The 15,334-nt window shown below is 40.7% G+C and overlaps 1 protein-coding gene across 1 annotated transcript in view; it reads right to left on the bottom strand.

The window, feature by feature from the left end:
* radil2a (Ras association and DIL domains 2a) overlaps positions 1-15,110 on the bottom strand; it is a 41,224-nt gene extending 26,114 nt beyond the window's left edge. The window contains exons 1-8 of the mRNA XM_034088910.1: positions 14,507-15,110; positions 13,349-13,666; positions 12,520-12,755; positions 9,535-9,863; positions 6,011-6,688; positions 4,386-4,423; positions 2,373-2,542; positions 2,183-2,295 (exon numbers count right to left, since the gene is read on the bottom strand). Coding sequence (XP_033944801.1) covers positions 2,183-2,295; positions 2,373-2,542; positions 4,386-4,423; positions 6,011-6,688; positions 9,535-9,863; positions 12,520-12,755; positions 13,349-13,666; positions 14,507-14,634 — 2,010 coding nt within the window. The 5' untranslated portion in view covers positions 14,635-15,110. The remainder of the gene's footprint in view (positions 1-2,182; positions 2,296-2,372; positions 2,543-4,385; positions 4,424-6,010; positions 6,689-9,534; positions 9,864-12,519; positions 12,756-13,348; positions 13,667-14,506) is intronic.
* Positions 15,111-15,334: the final 224 nt, after the last annotated feature.

The raw sequence follows: 15,334 nt of genomic DNA, 5'->3' as shown, positions 1-15,334 counted from the left end.
CTATACCTGTGTACTCTCATGTTCCGATTAACCCAGCTTCCCCAAATGTCTTTCTTTTTGGTGTCTATATACGCCGGGATCCGGAGTCATGGATGATCCTGCTGTCCTGTGCCCTGGATCGCGAGTTGTAGCTGTGGTCCTGGATCATCGGTCCTGGATGGATATCCTCGTGGATTCATCTTCCTATTATACACACATGCATTTCCAAACATTTGGACTACCTATGTTGCAAATGTATTATCTTTTCAATTTACACACGGCATCTATTGCACGTCTGTCCGTCCTGGGAGAGGGATCCCTCCTCTGTTGCTCTCCCTGAGGTTTCTCCCATTTTTCCCTTTAAACTGGGTTTTCTTCGGAAGTTTTTCCTTGTACGATGTGAGGGTCTAAGGACAGAGGGTGTCGTATTGTCATACTGATATTCTGTACACACTGTGAAGACCACTGAGACAAATGTAACATGTGTGATATTGGGCTATATAAATAAACATTGATTGATTGATTGATTGTTGATGTTTTTTTTAATGTAAATGTAGTTTGCTGTTTGTTTTCAACTTGGCGTCCGTCGCATGCTCTTTAATGTGAAACTCATGTATGTTGCTCTCTTGGCCATGACTCCCTTGCAACATAGAGTTCCTACTCGCAATGGCAAATACTCCTAGATAAATTAAGTTAAAAACATTTATTAAAAAGGAACTAAAGCGTGTTTAAGGAACTTAAAATAAATCACAGTATTATACTGCAAAAATTGAAATTATATTATTTCCCATATCATTCAGCCCTATATATGTGTGTGTGTGTGTGTGTGTGTGTGTGTGTGTGTGTGTGTGTGTGTGTGTGTGTGTGTGTGTGTGTGTGTGTGTGATTGGCCTCCCTACAGGCCAATCACGCAGGCTGCATGGGGCCCCGCCTTGCACAGGGGGCCCCGCCCAAAGGGCCTCAGCTGCTGTGCGCAGTTCTCCGCTCAATTCTCCGCGCACCCCCCGCTGACACGCGAGAGTGAGAGGTGACAAGGGGAGCACGTCTGTAACCCGACACCGTTGCAATGAATCGACATCTGACCAATCACGGCTTTGATACGGCCACTAGTGCAGGTGAAGAGATGTCGGTGAAAAGACAGTTTCAGTCCGGCACAAGCAAGAGGGGAAAAAAACAAAACTTGAAGAAACTAGAGCATCACCCGAAGGTGGGTTATTGTATGAGTCAAATGTACAACTTGTGAATGTTGTATAAGTGAAATTGCCAATTGCCATATTAAAACATCAGCTGCAATTCACGACATGAAGAAGGCAGTCTCTGCATAGCATATAGGCTAATGGAGATGCAGTTATTTCCAGCATTCTTTATTTACCATTCATTCAAGTATGTTATGCCTTTGATCTGCTAATGTACAGGAGGAAGAGTGATACACTGTCTGTCTAGTTGGCTTACATAACAGTTAAAGTTTACAGCTTAAAAAACATGGAGCATTTTTTCCCTTTTATTCCTTTTTATGTCAATTTGCACATTTCATGCTGATGCTCAGCCTCTCCCCTTAACTCCTAACAGTCGTCATGATCATGTCAACCACAACACAGAGAAATACTGATAGAAATGTGTGTTAGTTGTTGATACATTGCTGACAGAGGGAACTATGAATACAGATTTAAGAAATATCAGTTTTTGAGCATGTAATAAGCATGTTTTGTCTTGACTATATTACAACTATATTATAATAAAATAATATATTATTTATAGTATTGAATTGATTATTATTACTAGTAGAAGTAGTTTATTTGCATTAATTATATTTTTTATCTTTTTGAGGATAGTATTTGGCAGGAAATGCAGACGTATTCACCGGTAAACGCATACTGAACGACATACATGCACATTTACCATTTACTTCACTGTATAAAAAAGTAACTGTGTTGATAATAATAATTATCATAACAGGAATTATATTTGCAAAGTAGCCTAATTTGTTTCCAAAAAAATAGCTTTCACTCCTGTTGGTTGGGGGGGGGCCTCATCTCACAATGACGCTTGGGGCCCCAAGTTGGCCATGGACGGCCCTGTGTGTATGTGTGTGTGTGTGTGTGTGTGTGTGTGTGTGTGTGTGTGTGTGTGTGTGTGTGTGTGTGTGTGTGTGTGTGTGTGTGTGTGTGTGTGTGTGTGTGTGTGTGTGTGTGTGGAAGCAAACCTTTGTTAGATAGTAGACAGACTGCTGGAAGGTGAACATGATTACTTCCTCCAGGACCGTCATGGCCTCCTCACAGGCTGTCCGAGTGGAGGAGATCTCAGAGTCCAACAGACCTGACAACACACACAAACACATTTTAAAACCACATCACCAGATGATAATAAAGTTAAAGGCCATGCTGTCACCGCACCTTCCTCCTCATGGTCCTGCCTCCAGGGCAGCAGCTGAGGGACTTCGTGCTGGATGAAGTGCAGCAGCTCGATGGAGTTGGCCATCCACAGCACCAGCGGCTGCAGACCTGGGATCAGCTCTTCCATGCTGAGCAGCTGAAGGTCCTCAGGCTGCCCGTCACTGGAGCTCCTGATGGAAAACACAGAATTTATGAGTTCAGAACCGAGATAAAGCTTCCATGCATACTGTGACAAAGAAATCTATACATAGTGTTACCATTACATCATATTTGTTAATCATTTCAGTATTTCCGACCTTGTTTTTCGCTGTTTGAAGGTTTTTTAATCATGTAATGACCCATCAGATTAATCACTGCTTTAAATTATTAGAAATGAATGATAATGACAAAGAAAAGTCATTATTTATCCTCCCTATCATAACACAGCTCACACTCAGAGACCAAGCAATGCAAACTAACATAAAAAAGGAAAAAATCTTCAAACCACATAAACTAAATTATAGTATAATATATTAATATAATAACTTAAACATAATCATCATGACGCCTATCGCAAAAAGATATACCTGAAAAACTGGAAAGTCATGCATTCATCTCTTATTTTTACATAATACATGTGAAGTCTTACTAGTTTTGTGTCAAATGTTATATTTTAATCTGGAAAATGTGCAGAAACGTTGGGTTATTATGGGAACTTAATACTTAAACTTAAGACACTGCTTTTGAAAGAACCAAGACCTCGAAAACAACATTAAAAAAAAAAGATTCACTTATCAAATGAGCAATAACTTGCATAGATGTTGTTTGTTGTTACAACATAATTAAGTGAGTCATATGTGTTAAATTCTTTGCAGAATTGAAGTATCGAAACCTGCTATTTTTATAATCATAACCTATTTTTAAATAATGACACAGTTAAGATCGTAAGATATTTTTAGGTAAAACAAAGATATCCGGGACACAGGACTTGACTCTCAGTTAACTTCACTTGAAGTTCCTTTAAAGGTCACCTATCATGCTTTTTTTAGGCGTTAGCATAGGTGTCAGATATATACAAAAATATAAAAAACATGTCTATGAAGTGTTTTGGTCAAAAAACAGATCACTCCAGTGGCGTAACTATCGACGGTGCAGCCGGTGGGCCCAGAGCCGGCCAGGGGCCCATGCAATTAATTTGTAATTTGTCTGTCCAATGACCTTGCTCCCTTTCATGTCATGTGATACCTTGCATGATGAGCGAACAGTTTAATCAACCTCAAAAGTTATAGGTACTGTAGCTAGCAGCAGCAAGTTTAGCAGCATTATTAAATATTGAATAGCTTGCATTTATAATGTACTGCAAACCAAAGCACAAGAGCGGCGCTCAAAAGGGAAAGGACAAGAGAGAACAAGGAGATGTAACGGCTAAACTGACTAAATTAGACCGTTTTTTTTTGTCATACATCGTCCTCGAAATCTCAATTAATTCTGTAAAGTGATTGTGTGATTAGTTCGCTGTGCCATTCAGGCTGTGGTGGTCTGAGCCCAGGGCAGGCTGTTGTTGATAGCCTACATGTGGCGCTTATGAGTGGTTGTGTCTGTCCGTGCATGTGTGAGCACATCAGCGTGCGCTTATGTTTGGGGCGATGGGGGGTGGGGCCAAAACATTGGCCAAACCAATATTTGCACCAGGGCCAATCACAACCTTGTTACGCCAGTGGATCACCCATTCTAGCTCATATCCCTCTATTTCTCTTCCTGTTACAAAAGTGCTGATTCTGGGTATAAACAGGTCTCTCTTGGGAATGAGACCCTGTGTCTCAATGAGATTTTCACCTGTATAAATAAAGGCTAAAAAACATTTCTTTATTTTACAGATATGACTGTGGGAAATGCTCTCCTTTCACAACTGGCATTTTAAAAATAGACTTTGACTGCTCAATTTTTACAGGAAAACTGGAGGTGTTGTATATCAGCTGCTGTTCTCTCTGTGGCAATGTTATGTATCTTTGGAAAAACAATGCGTTTACTCACGATTCTGGCTGGATCGCTGCAAGTTCCTTTATCTTCTCCTAAGAGGGAGAACACATAAAGAAAATATAAATTCAAACAAAAATCAACAACCTCGTAAACATTACATACAACCCTAATGGCAAACGTGATTACTTTACAATCGTTGCCACTCATAGGGGAATATAATCCTTGATATGAATTGAGCAATCTATTAAATTGTGTTGATGTATTGGTGCTCTTTCTATGTGGGATGTAGTAAATGTACTGCTAGTACAAAATGTCAAGTAATTTCTTCCAGCCGTCGAAAAAGAAAAGAGTCAAGTGTCAAAGTAAGTTCATATGAGTGGAGTTTGTAAACACTGATGGAAAATGCAAGCTTCCTCTTCTAAAGAAACAAACAACCCCCACGTTGTATAACAGGCGTTATTATTAGAGCGTTTAAAAACGGAAATTTTACATTTATTCAGTGAGTCAGTAGATAATGAAAAGTGACAACAGTGACTGATGTTAAACATAGCAAAACAAATTAAAAAGTAGTGACTGAGTGCTCACAGCCTGGCCGTAGAAACAGGCAGCAGGTATAAGATAACATGGCTGCCAAAGAGGAGCGAGTATGCCAACAGTGGGGAGGAACTGCTGTGGAAACAGAGCAGCAGCTCCTCACACAATGCCAACAAGTTCAACCTGTACGTCAACAATTCTTCTCAAAATGATATAGTAAGCATCCTCAATTATTTGAAAAAGAAAATCAAAAACTCAAAATATTACTGTATGAGGGAATCAGACTGACCTGCTACACCAGGTCTCACATCTCATGTCTTTTTTTTAAATTATTTTCTTATTAATGTATATATATAAATTGCCTGAATTTTCCTTTCTTGTGTTCCCCTCGAAAAAAAACATGTTGTTCTTGCCTATGTTCAGAATTTAGCAGTTTGTTTCAAATGCGTATTTGTGTATGGATGTGGCAATAGTACAGAGCTTTGGTAATGCGTATATATAAATGTCATCATTCACTCATTCACAGCCATGAATCCAGACACAAAGGCTGCCATGCAAGGCTCCACCTGCTCAGGGAAGCTAACATTCACACACTCTCACACAGCTGGCCATCAGGAGCAACTTGGGGTTGAGTATCTTGCCCAAGGATACATCATGTTGACTGGGATCGAACCCACAATCCTCCAATTGAAAGACGGCCGCACTGCCTCAGAGCCTCAGAGCCAAAGTCGCCTAATCATATAATAATGAATAATACATGACTAGTAATAAGAACTTTAGAAAAAATAATAAAATGGCGTGAATGGATTTGATACTGAATTAAAACGTAATAAAAACGATTACACTTCAACAGACTAATTGCACTTATTAGCAAACCACCTCAGTGTCACTCAGTCAATATCATGACCATCTTATGTGGAGTTTCAAAACTAAAAGCCATCTAAAAGGTCATATATGTTTGAACTGTGTTTCCCATCAAAACTCAGATTAGTTTACAAGAATGGCTGGTATGATTATGTGCGAATATATACAAAAAATGCATAATTTATCATTATCTTTATATAATATAGATGCGATTTCTTTAAGGAATATTTCCCAGCCCTATGCTGAATACACATCTGGGGTAAGAGCTTCTTCATCCTTACCCACATAACGAGCTGGATCTGCCCGGCTATCCGGAGCAACAGCTGTCTGAAGTGCGTGGGCTGGAAGGTGAAGGCTGAGTGCTGAATGCAGAGGCTCAGCAGGAAAGCAGGCGTCAGCTTTGGTTCATTCCCTATGGGGTCCAACATATCCAACACCTCCTGCAGCACTCTCTCCTCATGCTCCAGCTCATAGACCACCACAGCTTCTGTGCCCTCCAGGTCCCTCCATCGAGGCGGTAAACACCTCTGCAGCCTTTTGATGGCCATATTGGAGCCGCACGATAAACAAGAGGATGTCTTTGTGTGAGAGTTCGGGCAGAGTTTGGTCATCCACGGAGGCGTCTGCAGCGACCCTGATGTGCTAGTAGGATCCTTAAACATGAATAGGTAATGTTTCCCCAAGCCCACCAAGTCCCCGGGATTTAGTTCAACCTCCTCTTTAAGGAGGAATCCGTTTCTGGTCACAGGAGCTCCGTGGAGAGGCTTCAGCATGGTCGAAGTCTTTCTGTGCTCCCCCGTGTTAGAGTCCAGGCGTCTGACGCAGCAGTGCTGAGGCAACACGTCAGGAGCAAAGAGAAGGATGTCCACCTTCAGCCTCTCCTCGTCCTCTCCGTTACAGTGCGCCCTGCAGCAGCCGAAGATGGTGGTGGTGCCACTCATCAGGTAGATGACGAAATCCTGCAAAATAAGGCTTCTGTTTAATTCATGGCAACAACACGACCAAAAATGATGCTTTAATTCGCCTGTTATTGTCTTGATTCATCCATTCATGCTCTAGTTTTTATAAAGCTAAAAAAAGGCCGTCACAATTTTCTATTTTCTGTCTGCAGAGGTTTTGTAGGATCGACAGTCCAAATCCAAAGATGTGAAGTTTACTGTTAAATTAGATTTAAAAAAAGCAGCCAATCCTTACAACTAGAAGCTGGAGCCACTTTTCTGTCTTCAGGTATGTTTTGGTTTTTCTGCTTGAAAAATGACTTAAATAATACATTATTTAAGAATTGGCATAATGTGGACAACACATCCATCGAGAGAATTGTCTTGGGAAAAATGTATTTTACATTTTTTCAAGCCTAAGTTTAAGACAAAATAATGAAATGTGAATCTTCCATGATGGAGAGAATTTGGAGCAACAGGGGCACACATGTTTTTGGGAAGGCCACAACACGTCAAATAAAATGTAAAATTGATACACAAAGTTTTGCAAAACATACTAACATATGAGTCAACAGGCTGAAGTGTCCTTGGGCAAAGATCATTTACCCCAAACTGCTCCCATGTCTATAGTAATGAAGTGTTTTCCTTTAAATGTCATTGTGGTTTTCTAGCCGGGTCGTTAAACTGAAGAAAATGTCCAAGTCAAAATATTGTTAGTAGCCCGCAGCAAAAAGGAAGGTGGAACTTCCTACTCAAGATGAATGGTCCAATTAGAGGAAATCCACCAAACACTGAAAAACGGACCCATTGTTTGAGACGGCAAGAAACACAGTTTGATGAAAAGTGGGCATAGAATCATGATTTCTGTTATCTTAAGATATCAGAGCAACTTTATCAAAGTGAGGAGTTAATCCCACACGCTGGATGCAAAACCTCTTTCCCAATGGCAGTCAGCGTGTAGGCAGGGATTGATTCTCTTGTGTAACATTCTGGAAATGTGCCAGCAGTGTGCATGTGAACGGCGGCGTGATCATCCTGCACTGGCAGCGAGAGGCGAGACCGGAAAAGAAGAGCTTAAGAATGAGATGCTGGTGATGTCCGCGAGCTCAGGGTTAGGGTTAAGACAATTAGTCATGACATGATACAGCAACACCACTAACCTCGGAGAGGCCGGAGGCCAGCAGTGTACAGTAAAGGTAGGGCAGTTACCTCCTGCTATATCCCTACCTAAACATCTCAATTAAGAAACAGTCATTTTAACTCGCAAAACACAGGAGTTGTCGTTCTACTGCTGACTCGACCGGTAAGTTTGTTTGTGTTATTGTATTTGAAAGACTTCACAGTCCGCCCCTGGTTGTAGTCCTTACACACTTACTATTGTAAACTCATATAACCCCACTTCATAAAACCAAAACTATCCCTTTGAAACCTTGTTAAGAATAGTTTCTTTGTAGTTTATCCTGCATTCCAGTGTGTCTTAATTCAGGGTTATCTCCAGGTTTGAAACATTCTGACTGTATGGTGAACACTTTGTCCTTTCATTGGGACATGATGACAGACAGCTCATCCTGAATGTGTGGAGGAGGTCACTTCTGTTTCCCTCCCACAACACTGCTGGAGCACAGTCCAGTTTCCTTCCTCTCTTGTGACCACATGACTCTCTGACTCTGGGATGTTCTCCTTGAGGTTCTTAACCTAAGACGTTCAATCCAACACTCTCATGTTCCTGTTGCACCTTGTTGTCTCATATAAGCCTGTGTTAGCCTCCGCCTCCCAACACACTGCCAGGACTCAAGGAGACTCTTGACTGACCTCAATACAGCGAGTCGTCAAGACAGAATATAAATATACTAAAGCTGTCAAACTTATCGCGTTAACGGCGGTAATTAATTTTTTTAATTAATTGCGGTAAAAATATTTAACGCATTTAACGCATGTGCAGAATGGCCCGCCCCATACATCCCACCAGTGGCAGCGCCAGGGTATGGCTGGGGTAGGCTACACCCATACCAAGAAATGGCTTAGCCCCACCATGAAAAATGATATTAAAGTAAGCAAAATAAAGTGCGCCAACTCGCGCGGAGTAAATTGCACAGACAGCAGTTAGTAAGATTGATTTCAGTAGCCACTTGTCTGGAAATACCGAAGATCAGAAACGGTTTTGAAAACTTTTGTCACGAAGTGATCGTCTTCTCAATAGAACATCTTTGATAATGTCTTCTGGCCAATCAGAATCAAGATAACAGCGTGGTGTTGTTGCAGGAAGTCCCGACGGAGAATACTTTTGCTGAAGTACATCTCTATACATCGATACAACATTACGTGTTGATAGAAATCAACACGTACTGAAATAAGACCCCACGGTTTGATGATTGATAGGTGTGTGGGCTGTTTTTCATTTTGACACGCAGAACAATGTTATAATAAACATAGATACTGTATGTTAAATGGAATACATCCGCCTTCTTTCATTTATCTTTCCATTCCCACAACAATATACATAAAGAAATGGCATATTTTGGACAATGCTCGAATGGTGATTAATCATGATTAATTAATTTTTAAGCTGTGATTAATCTGATTAAAAATGTTAATCGTTTGACAGCCCTAAAATATACATTTAGAAAATGCAAAAACAGAAGCAAAGAATGTGTATGGGAAATGCAGTCTTAGTTCTGGGAAACATTACTGCTATTAGTGTCATGATTGGAGCGTTTCATCCATAGAAACTTTAGTTGCAGCCCAACTAACACCGAGCTTTGACCGTTAATCTAGCATTTATTCATCAAGGTTAAAATGTTGCATTATCACATTAGCAAATAAATGATTGAGCAACCCCTCCCTCCCTCCCTCCCTCCCTCCCTCACCTGTCTGTGGCTGTAGCCCTGCAGCAGAAGGAAGTATGGGAAGTCGAAGGGTGGGTGAATGGAGTACTGGGTGGTGTTGTCATCGCTGCTCTCTGTCTCCTCCTTCTCCATGCCGAGCCGCAGCACCTCCTTGTCGGCCTCGGCCTCAGGGTCCTCTCTGAGCGCGCTCTGCTGGGCCCGGCTGGCCTCCTTCCCCATGGCAGACAGATCCATCTCGCTGAGACTCCTCCAGATCCCCAGTCCGTCCACATCTTCCCCGCTGCCGTCCACAAACAGAGAGGTCACTCTGGAGCGGCTCTTCTGCAGCTTACGGGCCTGAGCATTGATGCCTGTGTCGTCAAGACAAAAAGATTGTTAAATATGAATTGTACATGTTACTGTTTACAGTATGAAAAACACACTGCCGCATGATCACAACAATACAGTTGATGTCTGGAGAGCCCAAGGAGACATGGCTTATAGTCAAGGAAGTACACAATACTATACTGTGTAACTTTGATAGGTTACCCTAATTCTCCACATTTCAAAAGTTACGATTTAAAAAACCCACATTTAGAGATAATTAAAGTGCTTATTGCTGAACGTTTTTCAAATAGGAAAGAATATCTCATTGCTTTCTTGCTTTTGCATGTAGGACACTTGGGGGAATATACTAGGGCAATCATATATGTATCCTTTCACGAGTAAGTCAAGCTTTATACATTTGACACAATTGATTTTGTTCGTATTTAAATAAAAAACGTATAGAACCATGTATCACCATCTAAAGCACAATGAAATTATTAAGGAGGAAAACCCAATAAAAGAAGAAAATGGACAAAATATGTTTGGTGGTACTTATACATAAGCAAAGCATTTCCAACGCCAACAGTTTGACTGGTCAATGAAACATAGTAACTCTGGCACCAATTCAAATAGACATATAACCAGGGGGGAGAGAGATGTGACCGCCTCTATCTGATACCAGCAGTCGCTCTGTCAGCCTGACGTAACACAAACACTATTCAGCTCATTTGGAGCCATTAAGCACCGAGGAATGTCCACCGAGCTCCGGCTTCACACCCGGCAGCCCTGACGCCCTTATCAGCTGTGGAAGTGGGTGTTTTCCACATTGTTCAGCAGCAGCCTGACACACTGGCTCAGAGCCTAAAACACTCACACTGACTGCAGAGGTAAAGGATCAAGGAGAGAAAGCGGATTTGACGTGGAGGACCAATGTCTGTATTTCAGAACAGAACACATGAACAGAAAGCCATGTCAACAGATTGAAGACCTTATATATAGGACACTAAATAATACAATTCAATAATGATCTGTTCATTATTTTTTCCAATCACAAGTTCTGAGTGGTGCACACATACATGCTGGGAGTAAAGGCTATCAGGCAGCTGAATCCAAATACACATTTCTTAAAGATTCCTTAATAATATAACTATTTTAACCTGTTCACTAACAACAATAATGACATTTATTAAAAGGAACATTTCAACAGTTTGGGAATCAGGCTAATTGTCTTTAACACCGATAGTTGAGAGGTTTGACAGCACTCACATATCTGCACATTAAATATGAAGCGACTGCCAGCAGCTAGCTCGCTAAGTATAGAGAGCTTTTCCCAATGTTAACACAATGCACTCACAACAACCTCTATAGCTCGCTAACTAACACCTTATTTCAATATATAATAGGGCTGCAACGGTTTGTGTATTCAAACAGGACCATGATTCTTTTGGATTGTTCCACCGCTACTATGCTATAACTGTGCTTTTATTCAGTGTTATCACTCCAAGCGTAGTTTGAATGCAGAATTGTGTCTCAAAATGATCAAATGAGCTAAATATGCAACAGAAATACAGTTTTAAAGCCATATCTTGTTTTACAAAGCTGCAATGAGAAAAACAGCAGTATAAGCAAGAAAAACACTGATTAAAAAGCCAGTGTATTGGTCTAACGCAGAGTCAACCACTTGTGCCAAAGTCAACAGAGCTTCAGCACCAGTGTGCAGGAAGTGCGCTTTGATAGGAAGAATAACACAGCGGTGAGTGGCTACTTTCTGGCAGCTCCGGTGGGAAGAGCCCGTGCTTGGATGTTTCACAAGGTCCTGATGGGCCCTTGCAATAAAACACAGATAAGCTCCTGTATCCCTCACTGCAGCTTTGGTTTCCTCCTGACCTCTCTTACATGCCTGCCATCTCCCCTGCTCGAGACAGTGATAAGCTGGACAATGAGGGCTGTTAGCCTGCAATAAGAGACAAGGATAAAGGCTCCCCATGCCACCACAACACAGACAGTGATTGATTACCCAGGCAGCGTAAAGAAGAACTTAGGGGGATGAATTGTACCTGAAACAGTGGGATGTATGAACTGTACATCTTTGATTGAGCTTTTGGGATAAACTGTTAATGTCTCTTCATCACACTTAATAATGTTATAAATTGATTCAGACAACAGCTGACATTATTTTGTAGACTAATGGATAAATAGGTGAAATTAAATATATTTTTTAATACTTCTTAAAGTAAATGTTAATGCAAAAATGTCTTAAAATGCTGTTTAAAATACAGAAATGTACTGATTTTCTCTGTAGAATTGTATATCATTAAAATTGAATATTTGAAGGTTTGTGACTGACAAAACAAATGAAAGACTTGCACTTTCAAACACCCGAAGGATGTCATTTCCCTATTTCTGAAATGTAATAGACCAAACGATGAATTGAGAAGATAATTGTTTTTTGCACACCTAGAAACCACTGGAATCTTATTCTAGAAATATTGTCTTGTAATTATATTAGTATAGCATATTTTTTACATGCAACTGTGCAGATATATACTAGATATATAAACACAAAAAAATGGGATTTAGAACTTGAATGTCAACAATGTCAACGGTTTGGTACAGTCATAATGAGATGTGTGCTTCTTAAGGTCAGTAGGCGTCTCTGCAGAAGTCGAGGGATAAACTCTACAGCGACCAAGTGTTTACCTGCGGTGACTGTGTCTCTCTCCTTTAGACTTTGCTCTTCCACACTCGCTCTCAGCTGGATTTCAAAACGCCTGGAGAAGCCTTCCTTGGGTTTCCAAAGCGACTGCAGCAACAGGGGCTTCTCGTTGTCTCCCACCACCCGGAAACACTCCCTCTTCCACTGGTTGTCTGCGCCCGTCTGTCCAATCACATCGCAAAGCACGTAGTCGCTGGGGTCTTCTTTCTCCAGGCAGTACCTGAACAGAAGCAGGTTGCCTTTTAGACAGGAGGACTTAGCTTTGGGGTGGACATTAAACCATTGTTTGGGTCACTCCACAAACTTTGTCCAGACTGAATTATATCAACAACTATTACATGTTAATGTATTACATTTGGTACAGATATTCATGCTTCCCTCAATTGTAGTAAATGTTGTGATTGCTGATAATACTCAAATGCTACTAGGCTGAATTGAGATGGTAAACTCAATACACATTGTACCCAGCAAGTTAGCATTTAGCTTGACATATCGATTAAAAGAGCATCTAGAATGACTGTACGTTTTAGTTTTTGATTAACTGATTAAGCATTTAGCTCGTAAAATTAAAGAAAACAGTGAAATCTGCTCATCCGTTTTTGGGAGCTCAAATAACTCAAGTGCTTGTTTTCTCAACCAAATGTTCAAAACCTTAAAATGAATATGGAGCCAGTGTGCAACTGTAGTTCTTATTTCAGTTCTACTTCCAGATATCAGATCCTCACTACAACTATTGTTGTGTGTAACTTTTCTTGCATTTGATACATTATCTCAGATTTAGAATATGCCCTGCAATTTAGAGAAACTTCTCACCTCTCCAAGGCCTCCTTCACCAGCTCCTTTGCACTGGACTGTATGGTGGCCAGCACGCTCTTGTAGTGGGTCCCTTGACAGATGTCGCTGCCGAATATCTTCAGGATGCCGGGGACAGACATTTGGCTGGACAGCTCTGCAGGGTCGTCTGCAGACTGAAGGCTCCCGCTGCCCTGGCCGCGGCGGCCACTGCAGGGGCTTTGGTTGAAAACAGATGAAAGCCTGTTGTTGTTGTTGTGGCGGCGGATTTTGCTCTTGGCCGGCTGCCGAATACACACACTTTCTGTGGAGCGGACGGTGGTGTCCGATTGGTTGGACCTAACAGGGGACATAGAAGACAACAAACACTGTTTAGTGGCAAGGCTTAAATAAACACATGGAGTAATAAGTCTAGAAGTGGCTTCATTTATATCCAGACAAGAGCTGCAACAATTAGTCAGTATATCAATTAGATCCATTACATTTTACAGACAGCCTAAAGTACTAGATACTTTACATTTGCAGATGAATAATACAAAATGTAAATCAAGTAGATGATAATAAAGTTAAACCTTATATTAGTAGTTAAAATTAGCTACACAACTGCAACATTAATAATCTTAGTCCAGGAATATAATATATATTATGAAAGAGGCCATACTGCATAATGAGTACTTTTACTTTAAGTAGTACTTTAAGTATATTTTTAATATGTACACTTTTGCAAGCAGATAGCTTACACACCTTCCGGCGCAGACTGAAAACTCATCTCTTTCGACTCCACTTCGAGCGATAGAACTATTAACAAAGCACTTATATACTAATAAAGGACTGGTTTATCTAAAGCCAGTTGAGTTGGACTTGAAATGTTTTTGCTCTATGAAACCTGATGTACTTATATGATTCTGTTTTCTTCAAGTTTGTATTTTGTTGGTCGAACGCACTTATTGTAAGTCGCTTTGGATAAAAGCGTCAGCTAAATGCAATGTAATGTAATGTAATGCACTACTCACTATTAAATGCATGACTTGTTATGTACCAGACTATTTTATTACCCTTTTGTATTGCTATTTGTATTTATAGTAAAAGCATAACATCACAGTACTGCTTCCTCAGGCTGTGTTTATATCTTCTTCAGCATGCTAATTACAGGGCTGTTAAAGGTAAATGAGGACTTACTGCACAGACCCATTGCTGGGTTTCCTCCCCAGTTTTGCCAGTCGCTTCTTTGGAGAGCGGATGAGTAAACCCACCGGGAAGTTTAGGGCTTGTTTATTTACGTGGCTGCTTCTTTCCTCCGAAATCATTTTGGTTTAATTCACGTAAACCAAACAAAATGACCGTAACTGTTGGGGAAATGACCAGAATATAGCATTCTTTGCCTCAAGCTAGGTGATGAAAACTTTACTTTTTTCCAAGGGAATAGTCCACTTCCACCTCCGAAGAAATACCCTTATCAAATCACAAAAAGGTGAACAAATACTCCAATATTATCGTTGTAACTGTATCCATTAGGTAAACAATTGGAGTTATATATTAAAAAAAAATTAGCTTGTTAAATTCCGACACACGTTAAAATCAAAAGAGCGCCAGTAGGTTTAATACTTCCCATAAAATCAGTTTTCTTCAAGAGAAAATCCAAACTGAGACGATTATTCAGCAGAAGAAAAAGAAGTAGAGACATTTCCACACACCATTTGTCCGTTTCTGACTGGCAAGGGACAGAAACAGGAGAAAAAGCAGCCCCGGCGGAACATAATAACAACCGTGAGTTCCGTTAACTAACTTGGAGCGGACTGAATGAAGAGAGAGAGCCGCTGCTGCTGGAGGCACGAGCTACTGCAGATGACGTCACCTCGGCGTCTCGAGGGAGGCGGAACAAACACACACATACACACTTACTCATACACTTACTCATACAGACATACACACATGGACCCATTAATTATACATAGGGAGGAGGACAAAAGGTTATTCCGAATATCTACTTGGTGTCCTCATTATTAT

The sequence above is a fragment of the Pseudochaenichthys georgianus genome, chromosome 8 (assembly GCF_902827115.2).
Source record: "Pseudochaenichthys georgianus chromosome 8, fPseGeo1.2, whole genome shotgun sequence".
Taxonomy (NCBI): Eukaryota; Metazoa; Chordata; class Actinopteri; order Perciformes; family Channichthyidae; genus Pseudochaenichthys; species Pseudochaenichthys georgianus.
The sequence above is the reverse complement of the archived record's forward strand: the minus strand, read 5'-3'. Positions and strand labels throughout refer to the sequence as shown.